Here is a 23,823-nt window from a genome sequence, read left to right as displayed (position 1 = left end):
CAGTAGAATCTCAGGTTTGAGGCAAGCCTCAGCAACTTAGTGAGACCTTCAGCAACTCATATCCTGTTTCAAAATAAAAAATAAAAGGGCTGAAGGTGTAGCTCAGAAATAGAATGCCCCTTAGTTCAATTCCCAGTATCAGAATAACTCTTTCAAGCTGTATTTGTTGGCACATTTCTGTCTTCTCAAACGTAGGCAGCTGAGATAGAAGGATCACGTGTTGGAGGACAGACTCAGCACTTAACAAGGCCCTCCACAGCTTAGTGGGACCCTGTTTCAAAATCGCAAGTAAAATGGGGTTTGGGATATAGTTCAGAAGTAGAATGTTCCTGAGTTTAATCTCCAGTACCACAAAATAAATAAATAAATTAATTAACTAATTAATTTAAGATAAATCTAAAGAACCTGAAAAGAAGCGACTAGTCCTTGGAGAAGGGAAAGAAGACCTAACAGTATAAAGTCAAAACAAAGCTAGGTGTGGTGTAATCCCCGTACTTGGGAGGCAGAGACAGTAGGATCACAGGTTCATGGCCAGCCTCAGCTACTTAGGCCCTCTGCAACTTAGTGAGACCCTGTTTCAAAATAAAAAATAAAAATAGGGCTGGGGGTATAGCTCAGAGGTAGAATGCCCCTGGGTTCAATGCTCAGCACCACAAAAAAAAAAAAAAAAAAAAAAAAGAAAAAGAAAGAAAGAAAGAAAGAAAGAAAGAAAGAAAGAAAGAAAGAATAGTAAGTCTAGCTGGATGTGATGGTGCACACTTGGGATCCCAGTACTTGGGGAGGGTGAGACAGTATGATCACAGGTTCAAGGTCAGCCTCACCAACATAGTGAGAAGCTCTGAAACTTAGCAAGACTCTGTTTCAAAATAAAAAGGGGGGGGTGGAGCTTATAGGTAGAATGCCCTGGATTCATCCCCAGTACCAAAAAGTGAGAGAGAGAGAGAGAGAAAAAGACTGCGAATAAATGGTACTGAAAGAGGGAAGTTGGGAGGCACTCCAATAGAAAGGAGTAACCAAACAAAGCGCCAGAGACAATACAGAGACATAAAACAGGATATCCTTAGAACCACAGCATACAGGATATTAAAAAATAGAGCTGTGAAGTTTAGTAGAGGCTAGGTTATAATCCTTTGAAAAATACAGTCTCATAAAAGTCAGGTGTGGCAGTGCACGCGAGTAATCCCAGCATTCGGGAGGCTGAGACCGGAGGATCAAGGTTCGCGGCCAGCCTCAGCTACTTAGTGAGGCCCTTTGCAACTCAGTGAGAGCCTTTTTCGAAATAAATAATAAAAAATGTGTCTGGGGATGTAGTTTAGAGGTAGAATGCCCCTGGGGTTCCATCTCCAGTGCTGCAAAAAAAAAAAAAAAAAAAAAAAAAAAAAGGGTCTCATAGGCCAGAGATTTCTATAAAATCTTGTTTTGTGAGCCAGGCATGGTGGCCCACGCTTGTAATCCCTGCTCTTGGGAGTCGGAGACAGGAGGATCGCACAGGTTCAAAGCTGGCTTAAGAGACCCTGTTTCCAAATAAAAAAATATAAAAAATAGGTCTGGAAGTGTAGCCCGGAGGTTAGAAGGGCTTCCAGGAACCCCAGTACCACCAAAAAAAAAAAAAAGTGTGTCCTGAAGTGTGTCCTGTTGACCAATATTGCATTCAGACTGCCTTCGGGGAGGTGGTCCTCTTTAGCTGAGGTAATTCTGAAGGTTATCTGAGAGCAGCAACCCTACCAGCTTGGAGGAGAAATTCTTCATTCTTGAAGGAGATCTGGGTTGCACACCACAGCACCCACTCTCCATGCATGGCATTATATCCCTTCCTGTGCCTGTGGCCAAATGACTAATTGATCACAGCCTTCTCATTTGGCCCTGATGTACTCTCTTAATTGTTTTTAGTCCAGCAATGCAGGCATGTTACTGATTCGGAATTAGCCCACAACCTGCTTGCCCTTATCTCATAGTTATTCATAATCAGGTTGATGTGAGGTCTAGAGACCTGGGCTCCTCCCAAGCAGGACAACTCTGAAACATTGTCCGGCTTCAGAGCTCTGTAGAGAGTTAAATGACTGAAGCTTTCACTGAAACTGCATAGCAGCTCGACTTCTCTCTGCCCATCCTATTATCTTTCCTTTCCTTCTCCAGGTGATTATCTCAAATATACTCCTTAAAAGACTTTTTACTACTAATCTCCATCCCAGAGCCTGTTTCCTAGGGAACCCAAACTATGACACCATGGTTTTATCCAATCATTAACTATTTCTAGTTGGAAAAGAGGTAATTAATACGTCTCAACAAAACAAAACAAAAGACAAGCCAGTTGTGGTAGGGCATGCCTGCAATCGCGGTACTTGGGAGTCTGAGACTGGAGGATTGCTGGTTTGAGGCCAATGTCAGCAACTGAGCAAGATTCAGCAACCTGGGGAGACCCTGTTTCAAAACAAAAATTAGCCAGTCATGGTGATGCCCACTTGAGACAGAAGGATTGAAGTTTCAGGACCAGCCTCAGTGACTTGTGAGATCCTCAGAAACTCAGTGAGACCCTGTTTCAAAATAAAATATAAGCCGGGCGTGGTGGCTTAAGAGATCCTGTTTCCAAATAAAAAATATATAAAAAAATAGGTCTGGGAGTCTAGCCCTGAGTTAGAAAGGCTTCCAGGAACCCCAGTACCACCAAAAAATAAAATAAAAAATTATATAATAGCGCCAAGCATTGGGCGTGGTGACGCACACTTGTAATCCTAGCCCTTGGGAGGCTGAGATAGGAGGATCCCACCCGTTCAAAGCCAGTCTCAGCTACTTAGTGAGGCTCTCAGCAACTTAGTGAGACCCTGTTTCCAAATAAAGTATAAAATAAGGTCTGGGAGTATAGCCCGGAGGGAGGTAAAAAGCCCCTGGGTTCCACCCTCAGTAACACACACACACACACACAAGTGCTGGAGGTGTAGCTCAGAGGTAGAATGCCCCTGGGTTCAATTCCCAGAACAACAACAACAAAAAAGGACATGTACAAAGAAATATACAGAACAAACCGAAGAGGCCGGCCTCTGCGTCCTTGGAATGAACACGGCGCAAGCAAAGAGTAATAGTGTTAAGAGTACAGTGATGGGGATTCAGACCTACTTATTTCTCAAAGAAGATGCAGAACTTGAGATAGTTTTTGAACATCTTCTTGTCTTGGATTTCTGACCTGTAAAACTGTTGTTGAGAGTAGAGTATGAGAGAGAGCATGCAAGAAACACTCGCAAGCGCTGAACCCGGGACGTGTCCGCTGTCAGCACTGGTTACCAGTCACTGGGGCAGCTTTTGGACTTTGCATTAGGAAACCCAGCTGAGGCAAAAGCAGCAGCGTTTCAGCACAGGAGCCCTCGCCAGAGTGAAATTCCTTCGGCTCAGGAAGGCTGTATAAGCCGGGTGTGGTGGCGCACGCTTGTCATCCCCGCGCTTGGGAGGCTGAGACAGGAGGATCGCACAGGTTCGAAGCCAGCCTCGGCTACTGAGTGAGGCTCTCAGCAACTTAATGAGACCCTGTTTCCAAATAAAATATAAAAAAGGTCTGGGAGTATAGCCGGGAGGTAGAAAGCCCCTGGATTCCACCCCCAGTACCACAAAAAAAAAAAAAAAAAAAAGGAAGGCTGTACCACCTGTCCATCCTAATTAGGTACTTTTTTTTTTTTGGTAGTGGAGATTGAACCCTACTCCTTTTTTTTGTAAGGTGCGGGCACCGCTATTTTATGGTCTTTTTATGGCTGTTTCCTTTCCGCATCGCTCGCACAAACAGAAAAAAACTAGTGAAGCGAGCGCGCCGACCCTTTTCTGCACGGCCGCAGTTCACCTACGGTCTCCTCACTTCGCAGCCGCATCCCTAGATGTGTCCCCAGAGAAACAAACCCCCTCGAGGCCAAAGGGAGTCGAACAGGTGACCACAGCGGCGCCCCACTCTCCCCGCAAGAACAGGGTTCCTTGTCCCTCTCGCGAGACAGGGCCGCCGGGGGCGAGAGGAAGCCCGAAGTCTCGCGAGAAGCCACAGCGTCGGCGGAAGCCAGCGGAGGGCCCCGAGGCGACGCGCCGTGGGGGCGTGGCCCGAGGCCCCGCCCCTTCCGGCGCCTTCCCCGCCCCCGAGCGCTGAGGTGCGGGGCCGGGCGCGGGTTCTGGGCTCCGCCGGCCGCCCGCGGCGGGTCGGGGCGGGCTTCCCGGCCTCCGAGCGCGCGGGCCCGGCCGGAGGGGGGGCGGGGAGGGCTGCGGCCCCGCCCCCTTCTCCGCTCGCGCGCGCGCCGAGCCGCCCGCCCCCGGCTGCGGCCGGCGCTGGGGCCGCGTCCCGGTGCAGCTGGGCGGCGAGGCCCGAGCTCTGCCCGCAGGTGCCGGCGGCGAGCCGCGGGGTGCAGCCCGCGTCGGCCCCATGGTGGGGTTCGGGGCCAACCGGCGGGCCGGCCGCCTGCCCTCGCTCGTGCTGGTGGTGCTGCTCGTGGTGATCGTCGTGCTCGCCTTCAACTACTGGAGCATCTCCTCCCGCCACGTCCTGCTCCAGGAGGAGGTGGCCGAGCTGCAGGGCCAGGTCCAGCGCACCGAGGTGGCCCGCGGGCGCCTGGAGAAGCGCAACTCGGACCTCTTGCTCTTGGTGGACACGCACAAGAAGCAGATCGACCAGAAGGAGGCCGACTACGGCCGCCTCAGTAGCCGGCTGCAGGCCAGGGAGGGCCTGGGCAAGAGATGCGAGGGCGACAAGGTGAGCGCGAGCCCTCTCCCCGCGACCTCCATGGTCTTCCTTAGAGCATCAGGGTGGGGCTGCCGGCCCACCGCGGGCACCTTCCCACTCCCGGGATTTGCAGCCCTGGGAGCTCCCCGGACGCCCCTGCAACCCCGATTCTGCCAGCCGATTCCCGGTGTATCAGCCAGTGTGTAGTCCCTGCGGGAGGCTGGCTGTGAGTTCTGGTGCTCGAGGGTGGCCTGTGTGGATGCCGCCTTTTCTCCGAGCTCAGCTGCTGAGCTGGCAGTGCTGATCGTCTGGCTGTGTGGCCGCCTGACGTTCCCAGACACACACATCTGGACGCTGCCAGGGTTGGTGTGGGTATCGCCTCCTCCTTAGTCCGTGCACACAGATCAATATTAATTTATCTCAAAAATGTCTCCCTCTAACTCCGTTTGGTTGTCATTCTGCTTTTCAAGCAACACGATTTCATCAGTCATTATAAAGTGATGTATTAGCCAAAGAATCAATCATACCGCTGCCTTTTGTGATCAAAATGTTATGATAAACGGGTCCTAGAGACATATGGCGAGCCACACCGTGATTTGGTTGTAGTTAAACTAATCCATAATTATCTACTCAACTTGAATTGATAATGAAATTAGCCCAAATGGCAGATTTGAAAAATAAGTTCTAAGCAACAGAATCTCATGTCTGTCTGTGTTCTCATTGGTCTTGAAGGAAAACAAAATGAAATCGTGTGTGCTCAAGGGTAGCTAGTGATGTTTATGTAGGCAAGAAAATACGAAGTTTTAAGTTTCAAACTGGACGGTAACCATATGTGCCACTAGTCTTTGTTTTTTTTTTTTTTTTTTTTTTTTTTTTTGCTGTACTGAGGATTGAATCCAGAGGCATTCTACCTCTGAATTACACCACCAGCCCTATTTTATTCTTTATTATGAAACAGGGTCTCACTAAATAGCTGAGGCTGGTGGCCTCAAACCTACAATTCTCCTGTCTCAGCCTTCCAAGTACTGGGATTACAAGCGTGAGCTACCACGCCTGGTTTGTATAGTCTTTTGTTTTCTCCAGTATACTGGTAAGTCTATTGAGAGTTTATGACTTGCCAGTATAAACTTGTATGACTTACCATGATTTCTGTTGGTAATAGTGTAGTTGTGAAAATTTCTGGTTAGGATAGTAGATATTTTTCATTTTGAACTCTTCTTTAGTAACCTTCACATTTTTGGGTGTAAGTTTTTATTATAAGTTTTTACTCTGCAGATCAAAATCATTGTAGTAAATTTATACAAATTAAAAAGTCAGCCAGGTACAATGGCGCACCTGTAATCCCATTGCTTGGGAGGCTAAGACAGGAGGATCAAAGGTTCAAGACCAGCCTCAGCAACTTGGTGAGGCCCTTAGCAACTTAGCAAGACCCTGTTTCAAAATTAAAAAATAAAATTGGGCTTAGGGTGTAGCTCAGAGGTAGAATGCTTCTGGGTTCAATCTCCAACACCACAGAATAATAATGATAACTTTACTTTTTTCATGAGGATTGAGGCCCTCAGGTAAGTGCTTTTCTGTAACCCTTCTTTACCATAACATCTTCTGAGAGGAGCAGGGATCAACACATTTATGCACTTACTACACATTGAATTCTAATGACTGAGAAAACCCTCTTGGGTAGAGTAGGCAAAAATCCATGCAATTTAGAAATATTAAAATGAGGTCTTCACACTTAGAATGGTTAAGCATTACTATTCAAAATTTTCTTACTAAGTAGACGAGGCTGGCCACAAGCCTGCATTCCTCCTGACTCAGCCTCCCAAGTACTGAGATTACAAGCATGTGCCACCACGCCTGGCTCCATCCTAATTTTTTAAAATTGCCCATCTTCTCCCTCCACTCCCTGTTCTGAAGCTATTCTCTGTAAGATCACAAGCAGCAGTCATTCTTATCAAACCCAAAGAACATTCTTATTCTTGATTATTTAGCATCTAGTTTGGCTCTGTTAATTATCTCTTTGGAAACTATCTCCTTTCTTCCTGGGACTCTCCAGATTCTCATCTTTTCTTCTTCACTATATTTTCCCCCCTCAGATCACTCTATTCTCGGACCTTTGCTGAACAGTATCCCTCAAAGAGATGTTAAGCAGAATACTGTTCTTGAAATTGTTGGGTGGTCAAGAGAATAAAGGCAAACATTTTTTTGCGGGAAATCTTAAATAGCATATCTACCTTAGAGAGTTCACCATGGTTCTATAAAGGCTGGTCACAGATGACTATTTTCATAGCCTACCATTAACACAGAAGAATGCACTGAAGCACCCTAAAGTTTGGGAAATGTTGTCCTAAGTATCTTAATTACTTTTAAATGTTTGGTTAATATTCTTTTTGTTTTTTGTACCATAGATTGGAGCTGCCTTTAGCCCTTTTTATTTTTTATTTTGAAACAAAGTCTCACTAAATTGCAGGGGTTGGCCTTGTACCTGTGAGCTTCCTGTCTTGCTTAGCCTCCCAGTGTTTGGTTAATATTCAATGCAGTTGGATCATGAGTCTGTACCTCCTTCTTAAATGCCAACTACATATTTTTTGCTAGCTATAACATCTTTGTTGGAGTGCGTGTGAATGTTCTTGGAGTTAATGAGAAGGCTCTGAGCTTAATAGAAAGGGTAGTCTTGATCTGTATATTTTTTATTTTTTATTTTTTTGGTCATACTGGGGATTAAACTGAGGGGCATTCTACCTCCAGGCTACATCTCCAGTCCTATTTTTTATTTTTATTTTGAAACAGGTTTTACGAGGCTGATGAGAATCTCAGTATTAGCTGAGATTGTGCTTAAACCTGTGATCATCCTTTTTCAGCCTCCAAAGTACTGGAATTAAGCATGCGCCACCACACCAAGCTCTTTTTTTTTAAAAAAAATAAACTTTAATTTTAGAGAAGTTTCATGTCTAGAAAGTTACTGTGAAGTCGCACAGGGAGTTTCCATATATTGCATTTTTAGCCAGGCACACACCTGAAACACTAGCATTGGAATACTGAGACAGGAAAATCAAAGGTTCAAGGCCAGCACATGATAACTTAGTGAGACCCTGTTTCAAAATAAAAATTTTTGAAAAGGCTAAGAGGTGGGAAAAAAAGGTGCATTTGTCACAATTATTGAGACTGTCTTGATATATTATTATTATTAGGACCATAGTTTATTGAGATTTCTTTCTTTTCCTTTTTTTGCAGTACTGGGAATGGAACCCAGGGGCATTCTACCTCTGAGTGACACCCCCAGCCCTAATTTTTTATTCTTTACTTTTGAAACAGGGTCTCACTGAGTTGCAAGGGGCCTCACTGAGTAGCTGAGGCTGTCTGCGAACCGTTATCCTCCAGTCTCCACTTCCTGAATGCTGGGATTACAAGCGTGCGCCACCACACACGGCCCTTCATTGACATTTCTTTATGTCCTTTTTCTATTGTAAGATCGCATCCAGGGTCTGTATTACATTTAGTTTCCTTAAGCTACTTTTGGTTGGGACACTTTTTAGATTTCCCTTGTTTTTGATGACCTTGACTGTTTAAGGATTACTAATCAGGTATTTTGTAGAATTTCCTATCACTGATGCTTTTCTCAGGATTAAACTGGAGTTTAATGTTTGTAAGAAATACCACAGAAATAAAGGCTCAGTCTTACTGCATTATATATATGGAACCTTGTGTGTGTGTGTGTGTGTGTGTGTGTGTGTGTGTGTGTGTGTGTGTGTGTTATTGGAGATTGAACCCAGGAGCATTCTACCTCTGAGCTATACCCCCTAGCCCTATTTAATTTTTTATTGTAAAACAGGGCTTTGCTAAGTTGCTGAGGTTATCGTTTAACTTGCAGCCCCTTCTGTCTCAGCCTCCCAAGTTCCAGGATTACAGGTGTGCTCCATGAAGCCTGCAGAGGTACAGCTTTCAAAATGACGCATCCCAGTTATCACCTGGCGTGAGGAAATACTTGTCAGGTTTCTGCACTGTGAAGTTACTCTTTTTCTCTTCCCTTCCCTTGCATACTTTGAGGAAAGTCATTCTAATGAGCAAGAAATAGTAAGTAATCCTATTCTTCTTTAGGGCAGCGTGTCTGCATATTTAGAATTATTTCCAGAGCCGGGCGTGGTGGCGCACGCTTGTAATCCCAGCATTTGGGAGGCTGAGACCAGAGGATCGCGGTTCGCGGACAGCCTCAGCTACCTAGTGAGGCCCTCTGCAACTCAGTGAGACCCGGTTTCAAAATTAAGACTAAAACCTAGGGCAGGGGGTGTAGCTCGGAGGTAGAATGCCCCTGGGCTCCGTCCCCAGTACTGCAAAATAAATAAATAAAATAAAAATAGAATAATTTTCCATAGAAGATTTATGTCTGCCCCCTTGCTTATTAATTTACCCGGTCATCTCTTTATGTGAGCGTGGATTTGTGGCTATTTATACTTTGAACTAGGCTCGGTGCACCTTTCTTGGGTTGCTCAGATTCCTCCAGCTCCGGCTGTAGAGCTCCTTCAGTTGCCTTCCTTTATGTGCCACAAGTCCAGAGTCTTCACATTCCGTGTACCCGGTTTCTTTGTGATGTACCTTTTTTTTTTTTTTTTTTTTTAACTTTTTGGCACTGTAAGATGCTACAGGCTCATTTCATGTATTTCCTGCTTCAGTCCTAAGATCAGCCATTTCCCAAGAAACTGTACTTCCTTTTACTGGAGAATGGTACTAGAAATCAAGGCCTGGTTGGTAGGTGTGCCCATTGCCACCGTCAGGCTGCCTTTGGAAATCCAGGAATCCCCGTTCCCCAGGAGCCAGAGAAATGCTATTAGCTTCTTCCAGTTTATTTGCCACACTGCCATTTTCAGTCTGTTACTTAGGCTCTTAAACACAGAATAAGGGAGCTTAAAATTGTTCTCATCAGTGTTGAGGAAAATAAGAATTCCCATTTTTCTAGATTCCCCCCCAAATTTATCTCACTTGCTTTTTCTGTAAAGAGTTTCCGCCAGTAGGTGTGTAGTTACAAGCGCTGCCATAACAACATAGCACAGGCTGGATGGTTTAAACAACAGAACTTTATCCTCTCACAGTCCCGGAAGCTGGGCTCTAAGCTTAAGGAGCTAGCGGAGTTGGTTCCCTCCAAGCTCTCTCCCTAGGTTGCAGAAGCTGCCTTCTTGTGCTTAATCCTCCGGATGACCCTGCTGTGATTTGCATCTCTGTGTGTCTTCCACCTCTAGACGCCAGTCATGTCAGAGGGCCCCACATTAATGGCCTCATTTCAACTTAATTACCTCTTTAAAGATCAGATCTCTAAAGATGGTTACATTCTGAGATCCTGGGAGCTGGAACACAACATATGAATTTGGGGCAACCAATTTAGAATAAAAGAAAAAAATTGTTTTCCTATTATAAACACACACACACACACACACACACACACACACACACACACAAAGTCCAGTTTTGAGGTTTGAAGCTGAACAGTAAATAAACGCTCTCTTTTCCTCTTAGCTACCATAATCCTTCCTGAGTTAGGATATACCTTTAGTCATGAGCCAGGAAGTAAAATAAGAAGCGTTATTACATTTTTCCAAAATATGCCTTCATTGTATGTGTATGTGTATGTGTGTGCATGTTTATAACACGCATACACATACCAAATATGTATGTGTGAAAATCCTGGCACAGAACACATGTTCACTGTGGGTTCAGATCCTGATTCTGTTCTTTACTCTATGTCTGACTTTGGCAAATATCTTCCCCGTGTTTTGGTTTTCTCATCTGTAAAATGAGAATACTAATAACCTTTCTCATTCTTGTGAAGTTTAAATGAATTCATTGGGTTTTTAAAATAGTGCCTACTGCATAGTAAAAATTAATGGATAGAGTTAGCCATCGCTGCCCTGCGGCCACGTCCTCCTTTCTGTCTGCCGTCTCCAGGACAGCTCTCTCCCCGTGCTCTTGTCCGGGACCTGGTTCCGGGCCGGCTCTCATGCCTGCGGCGCTGTTTGCTCTTGGGTGTCTGGCCCCCCTTAACGTTTCTGGGGCCCTTTTCAGCTGGGCTTAGCTGTCCTCCCGTGTTTGTTCTGGCTGACTTCCTGGAACCTACCTCGACCTCTGTAACTTCAACACCAGCCTGCTATAGTTCTTCAGTACCTGCACCTGATGACACTACCTTGGCCTCTGCCTCACCAGCCAGGATCTGGACAATCTCAGCTGAAATGTGTTACTTTCAAATCATTCACAAGTCATACAAAATTGATACCCTGTCTCCAACTACCGGTCCTAGTTCTTGGACCCTATGAATGATATTCTTTGTGTTGTTAACCTTTGATTCCTTAGCATGTCATATTGAGAGATTGCCTTGGTTTGTATTTCTTGGCAGTCATTTCACATGCAGTTGCCCAGGCTGGCCTCCAATTTGTAATCCTCCTGCCTTGGCCTCCTGAGTTGATTACAGTTCTGCATCATCACACCTGGTTGATTTTCTTTTCTTATTTTATTTATTTATTTATTTATTGCACTTTGGATTGAACCCAGGGGCATTCTACCTCTGAGCTACACCCCCAGCCCTATTTTTTATTCTTTATTTTGAAAAAGGGTCTCACTGAGTTGCAGAGGGCCTCACTAAGTAGCTGAGGCTGTCCAAGAACCATGGTCCTCCTGTCTCAGCCTCCTGAATGCTGGGATTACAAGCGTGTGTCACCACGCCCGGCTCAGTTTTACCTTTTATATGTAGGTCTTTGGTTCATTTTAGTTATCCCTCATGTTATGTAAGGTCTAATTTCATTCTAATTTCATGTAGATATCCAGTTGCTCCAAAATCATTTGTTGAAGAGACTCTTCTTCCCCCCTTGAATGGTTACATCTTCATAGAAAAGCAGTTACTGTTCATGTGATGAGTTACTTCTGGGCTTTCTAGGGCCAGCCTCTTAACAGTCTTGACTGTCATGCTAGGAGTTTTATTTCACTCTCAAGTTGAAGAAGACTGATATAATAAAATTTGTTTTGAAAATATAGTTAAGTAGGGCTTGCTGGTACATGCTTGTAATCCCAGTACTTGGGAGGCTGATACAGGGTAATTGCAGGTTCAAAGCCAGCCTTAGCTACTTAGTGAGACCCTGTTTCCAAATACAAAATAAAATAGGTATGAGGGTATAGCCTGGAGGTAGAAAGCCCCTGGATTCTGTGTCCAGTACTGCCACACACAGTACACACACACACACACACACACACACACACACACACACACACACGGGGGAGAGGCAGAGGCAATTGGAAGTTGAGCCGGCGTGCCGACACATTGTTGTAATCCCAGTACTTGGGAAGCTGAGACAGGAGGATCGCGGTTCGAGGCCAGCCTCGGCTACTTAGGCCCTCTGCAACTCAGTGAGACCCTGTTTCAAAATAAAGAATAAGGCCGGGCATGGTGGCGCACGCTTGTAATCCCCGCGCTTGGGAGGCAGAGACAGGAGGATCGCGCAGGTTCGAAGCCAGCCATGCGTGCTGGCTTAGGAGACCCTGTTTCCAAATAAAAATGTAAAAATAGGTCTGAGAGTGTAGCCCAGAGGTAGAAGGGCTTCCAGGAACCCCAGTACCACCAAAAAATAAATAAATAAATAAATAAATAAAGAATAAAATATAGGGCTGGGGTCGTAGCTTGGAGGTAGAATGCCCCTAGGTTCCATCCCCAGTTACTGCAATAAATAAATAAAAAATCATTAAAGATTTTTAATCTTTAAGATTTAAAATCTCTAAGCTGGGTGCAGTGGCTCAGAGCCGTAATTCCAGTGCTTGGGAGGCTGAGTCAGGAGACTGAGTTCAGGTTCATAGCCAGGCTCACAACTTAGCAAGACTCAGCAACCCAGTGAGATCCTGTGTCAAAACAAACAAAACTGTTTTGTTTTTTTGCTAGTGGGGATTGAATTTAGGAGTATTGTACCTCTGAGCTACATCCTCAGTCCTATTTTATTTTAAAATAGGATCTCAGTAGGGTGAGAGAATCTCAATGCTTACTGAGGCTGTCCTCAAACCTGCAATCTTCCTGTCTCGGCCTCTAAGTACAGAAATTACAATGTGTACCATCATATCCCGCTCAAAAAATTCTTTTTTTGTACTGAGGATTGAACCCAGGGCTTTTCTGCCTCCAAACTACAACCCCCAGTCCTATTTTTTATTCTTTATTCTTTATTTTGAAACAGGGTCTCACTAAGCTGCAGAGGGCCTCACTAAGTAGCTGAGGCTGGCTGCGAACCCGGATCCTCCTGTCTCAGCCTCTCAAGTACTGGGATTACAAGCGTGCACCACCACACCCGGCTCACTTAACGAATTTTTAAGACCTTAGCTTGACGAGCAAGGATACTTGGTCCCTAGATGAAGGATACTTGGTCCCTAGATGGACTCCAAAACCCAGTGGAAATGAAGATTACAGATAGGGAAAGGAGAAATAAAGCCTAAGGCACTGAAGGTGTCAACAAGGGAAATAAATGCAGGATTTCAAAAGAAGTTCTAAGGAGCGATTAAAGCTATGTAAAGTATTACTTAATGGGGAGAGAATGTAGTACAGAGAGCATGGGATGGAAAATCCAAGGAGTCACTCAGCAAACATTTACTCAGCCTCAGTGGGTGTGAGGCAGTACTAGATATCAGACCCACAGGGATGAAGGAGACGCGGTTACTGTTCTCATGGAATTCTCACTCGGAAAATGTGGGGATGAGCTGAGTGTGGTGGCGCACGCTTGTCATCCCTGCGCTTAAGAGGCTGAGACAGGAGGATCACGCAGGTTCAGAGCCAGCTCAGCTAATAGTGAGGCTCTTAGCAACTTAGTGAGACCCTGTTTCCAAATAAAGTATAAAATAGTATAGCCTGGTAGTATAGCCCGGAGGTAGAAAAGCCCCTGGGTTCTACCCCCAGTACCACCAAAAAAAAAAAAAAAAAAAAAGAAAGAAAAAAAGAAAAGTAGGGGATAGTCGAGGGTGGTGGCACTTGCTGTGATCCTAGTACTCAACAGGAGGATTGCAGGTTCAAGGACAGTCTCAACCTAACAAGACCCTAAATTTCTAAATAAAATTAAGTTTCTAAAAAAAATTTCTAAATAAAATTAAAATAGGGCTGGGATATAGGTTGCAGGTAGAATGCCCCTGGGTTCAATCCCCAGTACCACCAAAAAAAAAAAGTTTGAGATAAAGAAGAATAAGGTAACTGGGCATTGTGACTTACACCTTAATCCTAGTACTTGGGAGGCTGAGACAGAGGATTGCAGTTTCACCGCCAGCCTCGGCAAGTAGGGAAACTCTCATCAACCTAGCAAAACCATGTTTCAAAAAATAGAGTGAGGAGTGCAGCTTGGAGGTAGAATGCCCCTGTGTTTGAACCCGCTAGCCCTTCAAAAAAGAAAAGAAATAAGATGGCTTTTTAATTGGAAATAAGATGATGTATGTGATTTTAAGGGAAAAAAATGTTTGCAGGCTGGCATTGTAGTGCATGCCTGTAATCCCAGTACTTGGAAGGCTGAAATGGGGATCACAGGTTCAAAGCCAGCCTCAGCAATTTAGCAACATCCTCAGCAACTTAGTGAGACCCTGCTTCAGAAAGAGCAGGGGAGCCGGGCGTGGTGGCTCACACTTGTAATCCCAGCATTCTGGAGGCTGAGACAGAAGGATCCTGGTTCATGGCCAGCCTCAGCTACTTAGTGAGGCCCTCTGCAACTCAGTGAGACCCTGTTTCAAAATAAATAATAAAAAACAGGGCTGGAGTTGTAGCTTGGAGGTAGAATGCCCCTGGGATGCATCCCTAGTACCACAAAAAAGGGAGTGGGGAGGGATTAGCTGGGAGGTAGAGTGCACCCAGGTTCTATCCCCAGTACCAAAAAAAATAAATGGGGTCTCACTGTGTTTCCCAGTGTGGCCTTGAAATCCTGGGCTTAAGTGATCCTCTTGTCTCAGCCTTCCAAGTAGAATAGCTGGGCTGTGGGGCAAACCACCATGCCTGGCCTAGCACTGTGGATTTTTGAAGAATTTATTAAAATCTGGATTGCATTTTCCCTGACCATAGGGGTAAATAAGGGAAGGTATGGGCTGGGTTTATGAGTGTTTGTCTGTCTAACACATCTATCCATGGCTAACTCTCATCTGCAAAAAAATTTGAAAGAGAAAATAATTATCTGGTATTTTTCTGTGTATTGTAAGGATATCTTTTTTTGTTTTTTGTAGTACTGCGGATGGAACCCAGGGGCATTCTACCTTGAGATGTACCCCCATGGCCTCACTAAGTAGTAGCTGAGGCTGTTCTCAAACCACGATTCTCCTGTCTCAGCCTCCCAAATGCTGGGATTACAAGTGTGCTCCACCACGCCCGGCTGTGTATTGCAAGCATATCTTGCATAGTGATTGGAAATAAGTAAAAAACCTAAAGTAATAATAAAAAAAATGACAGATAATGAGAATCCTTCTATTTTATTTTATTTTTTTGCTATATTGGGGGTTGAACCCAGGGGCATTCTACCTCTGAGCTATACCCCCAGCCCTATTTTTATTCTTTATTTTGACACAAGTTCTCACTAAGTACCTGAGGCTGACTGTGAACCCGCAATCCTCCTGTCGCAGCCTCCCAAGTACTGGGATTACAAGTGTTCAGTGTTACTATGCCCAGCTATAAGAATCTTTTTATAAAATAAAAGATTAAATAATACTTTTTAGGGTCTGTTTGCTGTTACCTGTCTGAACATACTGAGAAAAGGTGAAAGTATTCCTTTATCATTACCAATTGAACAGTGAGTGTGTGTGCTGATGTGAAGAAAACTTCTTTTTCAGTCAGTAATAGTGTCTCAGCAGCTGGGAAGTTTTGGCACACTCATTTAGCAGATAAGCAAATTACTGTTAAGACACAAGGAACTTAAAAACCCATAGGAGGAATAATTAGAAGGGAAGATAAGCTTCATTTTGAAGGTGATTGGATGATGGGGGTATCAGAAGAAGTGAAGTGTCTCAGAGGAAAAGTTAAAGCCCAAGGAGGTAAAGAGCTGAATGGCCTGGCTGTGGGGCGCAATCTCCAATACCAGCACTTGGGAAGCTGAGACAGGAGGATGGTAGGCTCAAGGCCAGTCTCAACAATTTAGCAAGACCCTGTTTCAAACCAAAAAAAAGAAAGTAGCCCAGGCTTGTAATCCTAGTACTTGGGAGGCTGAGACTGGAGGATTGTCGGTTTGAAGACAGCCTTAGCAAGTAGTGAGACTCTCTTCAATCTAGTGAGATTCTGTTTCCAAATAAGAAATAAAATAGGTCTGAGGGTGTAGCTTGGAGGAAGAATGACTCTGGATTCAATTCCCAATACTACAGAATAAATAAAAATAAGTAAATAAGTAAAATCAGGTATGGTGATACACACCTATAATCCCAGTACTAGGGAGGTTGAGATAGGCGGATTGTAGGCTTGAGGTGAGCCTCAGGAATTTAGAAAGACCCTGTTTCAAAAACAACAGATTTTTTTTTTTTTTTTTTTGTGGTACTGGGGTTCCTGGAAGCCCTTCTACCTCCGGGCTACACTCCCAGACCTATTTTTTATACTTTTTTATTTGGAAACAGGGTCTCCTAAGCCAGTGCGCGGGGCTGGCTTGGAACCTGCGCGATCCTCCTGTCTCTGCCTCCCAAGCGCGGGGATTACAAGCGTGCGCCACCACGCCCAGCGAAAAACAACAGAATTTTAAAGGGCTATGGATGTATCTTGTAGGTAGAGAGTACCATTAGGTTCAGTCCCCAGTGCCACACACAAAATTCCCCCCCCCCCCGGGACTGGGGGTGGAACCCAGGGGCTTTTCTACCTCTGGGCTATACTCCCAGACCTATTTTATATTTTATTTGGAAACAGGGTCTCACTAACTTGCTGAGAACCTCACTAAGTAGCTGAGCTGGCTTCGAACCTGTGCCATCCTTCTGTCTCAGCCTCCCAAGCGCGGGGATTACAAACGTGTGCCACCACTCCTGGCTTTTTATTCTTTATTACAAGCATGTGTCAGCATGCCCGGCTAAGAAATATTTTTTAAAAGGTCTGGGGGAAGCTGGTGTGGTGGTGCATGCTTGTAATCCCAGCATTTAGGAGGCTGAGACGGGAGGATCAATGGTTTGAGGACACCCTCAGCTACTTAGTGAGGCCCTCTGCAACTTAGTGAGACCCTGTTTCAAAATAAAGATTAAAAAATAGGGCTGGGGGTGTAGTTCGGAGTTAAAATGTCCCTGGGGCCGGGTGTGGTGGCACATGCTTGTAATGCCAGTACTTGGGAGGATGAGATAGAAGGATTGCAGATTCAAGGCTAGCCTCAGCTACTTAGGCCTTATGCAACTTACTGAGACCATATTTCAAAATAAAGAATAAATAAGGCTGGGGAGCTGGGCGTGGTGGCACATGCTTGTCATCCCAGCATTCGGGAGGCTGAGACCAGAGGATCGCGGTTCGTGGACAGCCTCAGCTACTTAGTGAGGCCCTCTGCAACTCAGTGAGACCCGGTTTCAAAATAAAGAATAAAAATTAGGGCAGGGGGTGTAGCTTGGAGGTCGAATGCCCCTGGGTTCCATCCCCAAACCCGCAAAAAAAAAAAAAAAAGCTGTGGGTATAGCTCAGAGGTAGAATACCTCTGGGTTCTATCCCCAGTAGCGCGTGCACACACACACACACACACACACACACACACACACACGTCTGTGGGTATAGCTTGGAAGTAGAATATCCCTCGATTCTACCTCGAGTAAACCCTCCCACACAAAATGAGCAAACAATTTAACAGTGAACACCTAGGTTCTATAAATGAGCAAAATAATAAAATTACTGGGCTCTGTATGATCATGGTGTAGATCTCAGCACCTCTGCTGAGGCATATGGAAGATACAGTGACTAGCAAAATGGAACTGGTTTAATAGGAAGCGGAGGAATTGGGAATGGGTCCCCGTTGCTGACTGAAGACTACGCGAGCTTTTTGTACAAATCCCGCTGGGAAGATCGACAGGAATAGTAGAGAACATGAAATGCCAGGGGGATAATATGACACACGGAAACATGGGAAGCTAATGGAAAAGCCGCTGTACAAAGGCAGCGAGAAATGAGGCGGGAAATAAAGTTATTGGGCTTGGGTTTTAGAAAGGCTTTTAGGTCGGGCACACACCTGTAATCCTAGGACCTGAGAGGCTGAGACAGGAGGATCACAGGTTCAAGAACAGCCTCAGCAAGTAGTGAGACTCATCAACCTAGTGAGACCCTATTTCAAAAACAAAAAATAAAATTAGGGCTGGTAATATAGCTTGGAGGTAGAATGCCCCTGGGTTCAATCCCCAGTAACACACACACACACACACAAACACACACACAGAAAAGGCTTTTATTTTTAATCCCAGTACTGGTAAGGTTGAGATAGGAGGATTGCAGCTTCAAAACCAAACTCAGCAACTTGGACCCTATTTCAAAATTAAAAAAAAAAAAAATTTAAACCGTCTAGGGGTGTAGCTTAGAGATAGAATAGCCCTCAGTTCAATACCCAGTACCCTAAAAAAGGAGAAAGGAACTCCTTTCATCAAGACAAGCTGTGATTTCTCTCTCTCTCTCTGTCTTTTATTTGTGTGTGGGATTGGGGATTGAACTCACCCCAAATCTGATTTTTATTTTTTGCTTTTAAACAGTCTCACCAGGTTGGCTGAGAGACAGGAGGACCACAGGTTCGAGGACAGCCATAGCAAGTAGTGAGACTCTTGTCACCTTAGTGGGACCCTGGTCTGGGGGTGTAGCTCGAAGTTAGAATGCCTGAGTTCATTTCTCAGTACCACACACACACAAATTGAGTACTTATTATAATTATTTTGACACTAATTTTGCTGTTTTTGATCAGTATGAATATGTTTTTTTTTTTTTTTTTTTGCTGGTCTGGGGATGGAACCCAGGGGCATTTGACCTCCGAGCTACACCCCCTGCCCTATTTTGAAACCAGGTCTCACTGAGTTGCAGAGGGCCTCACTAAGTAGCTGAGGCTGTCCTCGAACCGTGATCCTCCAGGTCTCAGCCTCCCGAATGCTGGGATTACAAGCCATGCACCAACCCGGCTCCATGAATATGTTTTTTAACACAAAGTTACCTTAAAGTAGACGCGAGAATGCATTTGTCCTGATATTTTAGTTACATCTTACAATTAGCTACATCTAAAACAGGAACTGAAACAGAGAGGCTTTTTGTGTACAGGGTCTCAGCTTGTCCAAAGCCTTATTTTGAGTTTTAGATTGGGTGGTAAGCCTTAATTTTCAGTGAGGTTTAGGTCCAAGTTCTTAGTGTTCTTGTCTACTCATTCCTAGAGACAACGGACCACAGCTTTAAATCCTGAATAGGACATTGATGCTACTTCCTCATCCTGTGTGTGTTACTGGGGATGGAACCCAGGGGCATTCTACCTCCGAGCTACACCCCTAGCCTGATTTTTATTTTTATTGTTTTCGCTATTGGGGATGGAACCCAGGGGCATTCTACCACCAAGCTACACCCCCAGCCCTATATTTTATTCTTTATTTTGAAGCAGGGTCTCACTGAGTTGCAAAGGGCCTCACTAAGTAGCTGAGGCTGGCCATGAACCAGGATCATTCTGTCTCAGCCTCCGGAATGCTGGGATTACAAGTGTGGGCCACCACGCCCAGCCTCGATTTTTATTCTTTTATTTTGAAACAGGGTCTCTCTAAGTTGCAGAGGGCCTAAGTATCACTAAGCTGAGGCTGCTATGAACCTTTGATCCTCCTGTCTCAGCCTCCCAACTACTGAGATTATAAGCATGCATCACCACGCCTGGTTTGCATTAATTACTTTTAATTTGACATTGAACATTTCAAATACTTCTTTGCTTGATATGGAATTAATGAGAAGTCTTCTGGTAAGATTTTGAAAGCATCATTAAGTGTTAAAACTTTTGGAAGTTATTATACTGTGTAACAAGTAAAATGAATGTTCTGATACTAATTTAAAATAAGCATTACAAAAATCAATATTCTAATCCTTTTGAAATGAGATGGGATATAATAAACCAGAGTTTTTCTTTGCATGTATGATCAAGTTCACAGTGAATATGAGCAAAAGTAAATATGAGCAACTATATTCTTTAGTAAAATGAAAACTTTTTTTTTTTTTCAGGTTAAACTACAGAACAACATATCATATCAGATGGCAGACATACATCATCTAAAGGGTAAGAAACTTAATAATGGATTAAAAATAAAGGTCACTAGAGCCAGGCATGGGGATGCATGCTTGTAATCCCAGTACTTGAGAGGCTGAGCCAGTAGGATTGCAGGTTTAAGGCCAGCCTCAGCAACTTGGTGAGGCTCTCAGCAACCTAGTGTGACCCTGTTTCCAAAAACAATAAAATAGGGCTGGAGGTGTAGCTCGGAGGTAGAATTCCCCCGGGTTCAATCCCCAAGACTGCAAAAGAATAAAATAATATTAAAGTCACTAAATGCCCCAAATCTTTAAGAATTAAGAAACAGTAGGTAGCTAAATAAAACGGAATTTTCTGAACGAAGCTTCTCTGATGGCAAAACACTGATCCGTTTGTTTCATGATACAATAACAAATTCATGTTGCTTTATAAGTGATAAGTGCAAGTTAAACTTTGAGGTCTGTTTTGTGTTCATAAACAGTTCATGCAATGAAATATTATTTAAAGAATCTTAAAAATAGAACAGGAACTTCAGGGGTCATCAGATTTCTACAGAAAAAGTAAAGCGTGTTCCCTCAGCATTGCGTCTACAGTGCCAAAATAATCCATTCAGACAGGTGTGCGTGCGTGTCTGTAATCCTAGTACTGGGGAGGCTGAGATGGGGGATTACAGATTCGAGGCCAGTCTCAGCAACATAGGTCCTTCACAACTTAGTGAAACCCCGTTTCCCAATTAAAAAAATAAAATGTGGCTGAGGGTGTATCTCAGAGGTTGAATGCTCCTGGGTTCAATCTCTAGTACCACAAAAGAAAAAGTAAATAAAATAAAATAAAATACAGTAGGCCTGGGGGTGTAGAATGCCCCTGGGTTTAATCTCCAGTACCCAAAATTAAGAAAAAAGACAAGTTTTTTATCCCAATATGATGTATGAATATAATGTACCAATAAAAAATTAAAAAAAAGTAAAATGATCCATATAGGTCTAGGGGTGCTTTGTTCAGGTGCTCCAAGCTTAATGTTTTGGGTACTCTTAAGACCAGAAGAAAACCTGGAAAATTGATGAGTCTATAATAAATGAAGGAATCCAAATTTTGAAGCACATACACACATTTTCTCTTAGATGAGGTGATAGAATATGAGTAAGTCTTTTATGGGGAAAAAATCAAGTAAGGAGACAGCCATTAACTCTGCTTAAGTGACTTCACACCTTCTGCTGGCCTTTTGGAGTCCAGGTCTGAGGACCAGCTCTCCTCTCCTTACACCTTTTGGTTCAGAGCTGTGCTTGTTGAAACCTTCTTAGTTTGTCTGTAGGTAATGCATAATCCAGAACTTCCTAAACTTCACTTTATTCTGTTGCCATTTGGAGCCTCTTTAGGTAGAACTAGATGATCTCTTTTTATCATCCTCAGATAGTCAGACTGAGCTGGCTTTGTATTGTAGTCAAGTTTTTCATTTCATTCCACGCGCCCGAATGATAAGGGAATGAAGTGTAAACATGCATAACCAGCCATTATGAATTGGATGCTCATGAGAGAGCATCTGCTCAGGTTTTAATTTACTACCCAGCTTGGAATTTCATGGTATTTCTTATAGCTAGAAACTTTAAACCCCTAGACAGGAATGATGAGCTTTAAAATGGAATTTTGACTCGCCAGGCGTGGTGGCGCACGTCTGTAATCCCAGCATTCGGGAGGCCGAGACAGGAGGATCGCGGTTCACGGACAGCCTCAGCTGCTTAGTGAGGCCCTCTGCAACTCAGTGAGACCCAGTTTCAAGATAAAGAATAAAAAATAGGGCTGGGGGCGTAGCTCAGAGGTCAAATGCCCCTGGGTTCCATCCCCAGACCTACCCCCCACCAAAAAAAAATTGAATTTTGAGTCCGATGTGGTGGCACATGTACATCTGCATTCCTAGTACTTGGGAGGCAGAAACAAGAGGATCACAGGTTCATGGCCAGCCTCAACAATTTAGCAAGGCCCTCCACAACTAAGATCCTGTTTTAAAATAAAAACTGACTGGGGATAATAGCTCAGAGGTATAAAGCCTCTAGGTTCAATCCCTATTACTACCACCCCCCACCAAAAAAAAAAAAAAAGAAAGAAAGAAGTAAAAGAAATAAAGAGAAAATGAAAATTTGGGTAATGTGGAGGTAGCATCAATAAAAGAACTAGAAATGAGATCTTCAGTGTTTGACAAATTAGTAGACAAAAGGACTTAAAATGAGAAAGAAACCATGAATGCTATAACCATGGCGAGTGGTGAGCAGATCCAGAAAGTATGATTTTTGTGCTACTTTTTAAAAGCAGATATGTTTAGCTGGGCTTGATGACTCGCACCTATAATCCAGCACTTGGGAGGCTGAGACAGGAGGATTTAGGTTCAAGAATAGTCTCAGCAATTTACTAAAACTCTCAGCAACCTATTAAGGCCCTATTTCAAACCAAAAATAAAAAAGGACTGAGGGCAGAGCTTGGAGGTAGAACACCCCTAAGATCATAACCAGTACCAGAGGAAAAAGCCGATACATTTAGAGAGAGTGGTTGTTTTAGTTATAGTCTCTACAATTTAGTTTTTTTCTTCCTAATAAGAAAACTTGTAATTCTTTGTTATTTTACTGGTGCTGTGTAATTATAAAACAGAGAGAGAATCTAAGTGATAGAAGCTTGCATGCACCATGACCTGGCACATTTCTCTCTATATCCTACCCAACTCAGACATAATCTTGTCACACTATATTGCTTTTAAAATAAAATGTAGTTGGGCATGGAGCACTCCTATAATCCCAGTACTTGGGAGGCTGAGACAGGAAGATCAAAGGTTCCAGGACAGCTTCATCAAGTAGCAAGACTCATCAACCTAGCGAGACCACTCCAAATAAAATAAAATAGGAGTTGGGCGTGGTGGCACACGCTTGTAATCCCAGCATTTGGGAGTCTGAGACAGGAGGATCGCGGTTCGGGGACAGCCTCAGCTACTTAGTGAGGCCCTCTGCAGCTCAGTGAGACCTTGTTTCAAAATAGAGAATAAGAAATAGGAGCCGGGCGTGGTAGTGCACCCTTGTAATCCCCGCACTTGGGAGGCTGAGGCAGGAGGATCGCAAGCCAGCCTCAGCTACTTAGTGAGGCTCTTTGTAATTCAGTGAGACCGTTTTAAAATAAAGAATAAAAAATAGGGCTGAGGGTGCAGCTTGGAGGTAGGATACCCCTGGGCTCCATCCCTAGTACTGCAAAAAAAGAAAAAGCCCCATAGTTTTAACAGGAAGGAAGGACTACAGCAAGTACACTCGGTCCTTTGGTTCTCATCTCTGTGGCTAGAGCAACTTGCTGAACTTCGTCAGGAGTTTCTCCGACAAGAAGACCAGCTTCAGGACTACAGGAAGAACAACACTTACCTTGTGAAGAGGCTGGAATATGAAAGGTAAGGTCACACATGCAGCGGCTATTTATAAATAGGAAATGCTGTCCAATTTTTGTACTTAATTTCTTCTTCTTTTTTTTTTTGCGGCACTGGGGATGGAACCCAGAGGTGTTCTGCTTCCAAGCGACACTCTCAGCCCAATTATTTTAGTATTTGTTTTATTTATTTATTTTTGTGGTGCTAGGGATGGAACCCAGGGGCCTTCTACCTCCAGGCTACACCCCCAAACTATTTTATACTTTATTTGGAAACAGGGTCTCACTAAGTTGCTGAGAGCCTCACTAAGTAGCTGAGGCTGGCTTCGAACCCGCGCGATCCTCCTGTCTCAGCCTCCCAAGCGCGGGGATTACAAGCGTGCACTTCCAAGCCTGGCTTTTATTATTTATTTTTGAAACAGGGTCTCACTGAGTTATAAAGGGCCTCACTAAGTAGCTGAGGCTGTCCTCCAACCACAATCCTCCTGTCTCAGCCTCCCCAATTCTGGGATCACAAGTGTGTGCCACCATGGCCGGCTTAATTTCTTCCTTTCTGGCTTGTGTTTTTCATTT

General features: G+C 44.1%; 1 protein-coding gene across 6 annotated transcripts in view; it reads left to right on the top strand.

Annotated features, from left to right (window-relative positions):
* Positions 1 to 4,390: 4,390 nt before the first annotated feature.
* The window catches only part of GOLM2 (golgi membrane protein 2), a gene marked incomplete at both ends in the record, with an annotated part of 57,566 nt that continues 38,133 nt past the window's right edge, over positions 4,391 to 23,823 (top strand). For all 6 annotated transcript variants that reach the window (XM_080706818.1, XM_080706815.1, XM_080706817.1 and 3 more), the window contains 3 exons: positions 4,391 to 4,717; positions 19,833 to 19,887; positions 23,173 to 23,275. In XM_080706818.1, coding sequence (XP_080562944.1) covers positions 4,391 to 4,717; positions 19,833 to 19,887; positions 23,173 to 23,275 — 485 coding nt within the window. The remainder of the gene's footprint in view (positions 4,718 to 19,832; positions 19,888 to 23,172; positions 23,276 to 23,823) is intronic.

The sequence above is a fragment of the Muscardinus avellanarius genome (genome assembly GCF_963383645.1).
Source record: "Muscardinus avellanarius genome assembly, chromosome: 12".
In the NCBI taxonomy this organism is placed as follows: Eukaryota; Metazoa; Chordata; class Mammalia; order Rodentia; family Gliridae; genus Muscardinus; species Muscardinus avellanarius.
Note: the sequence above shows the minus strand (reverse complement) of the source record. Positions and strands in the feature narration are given on the sequence as shown.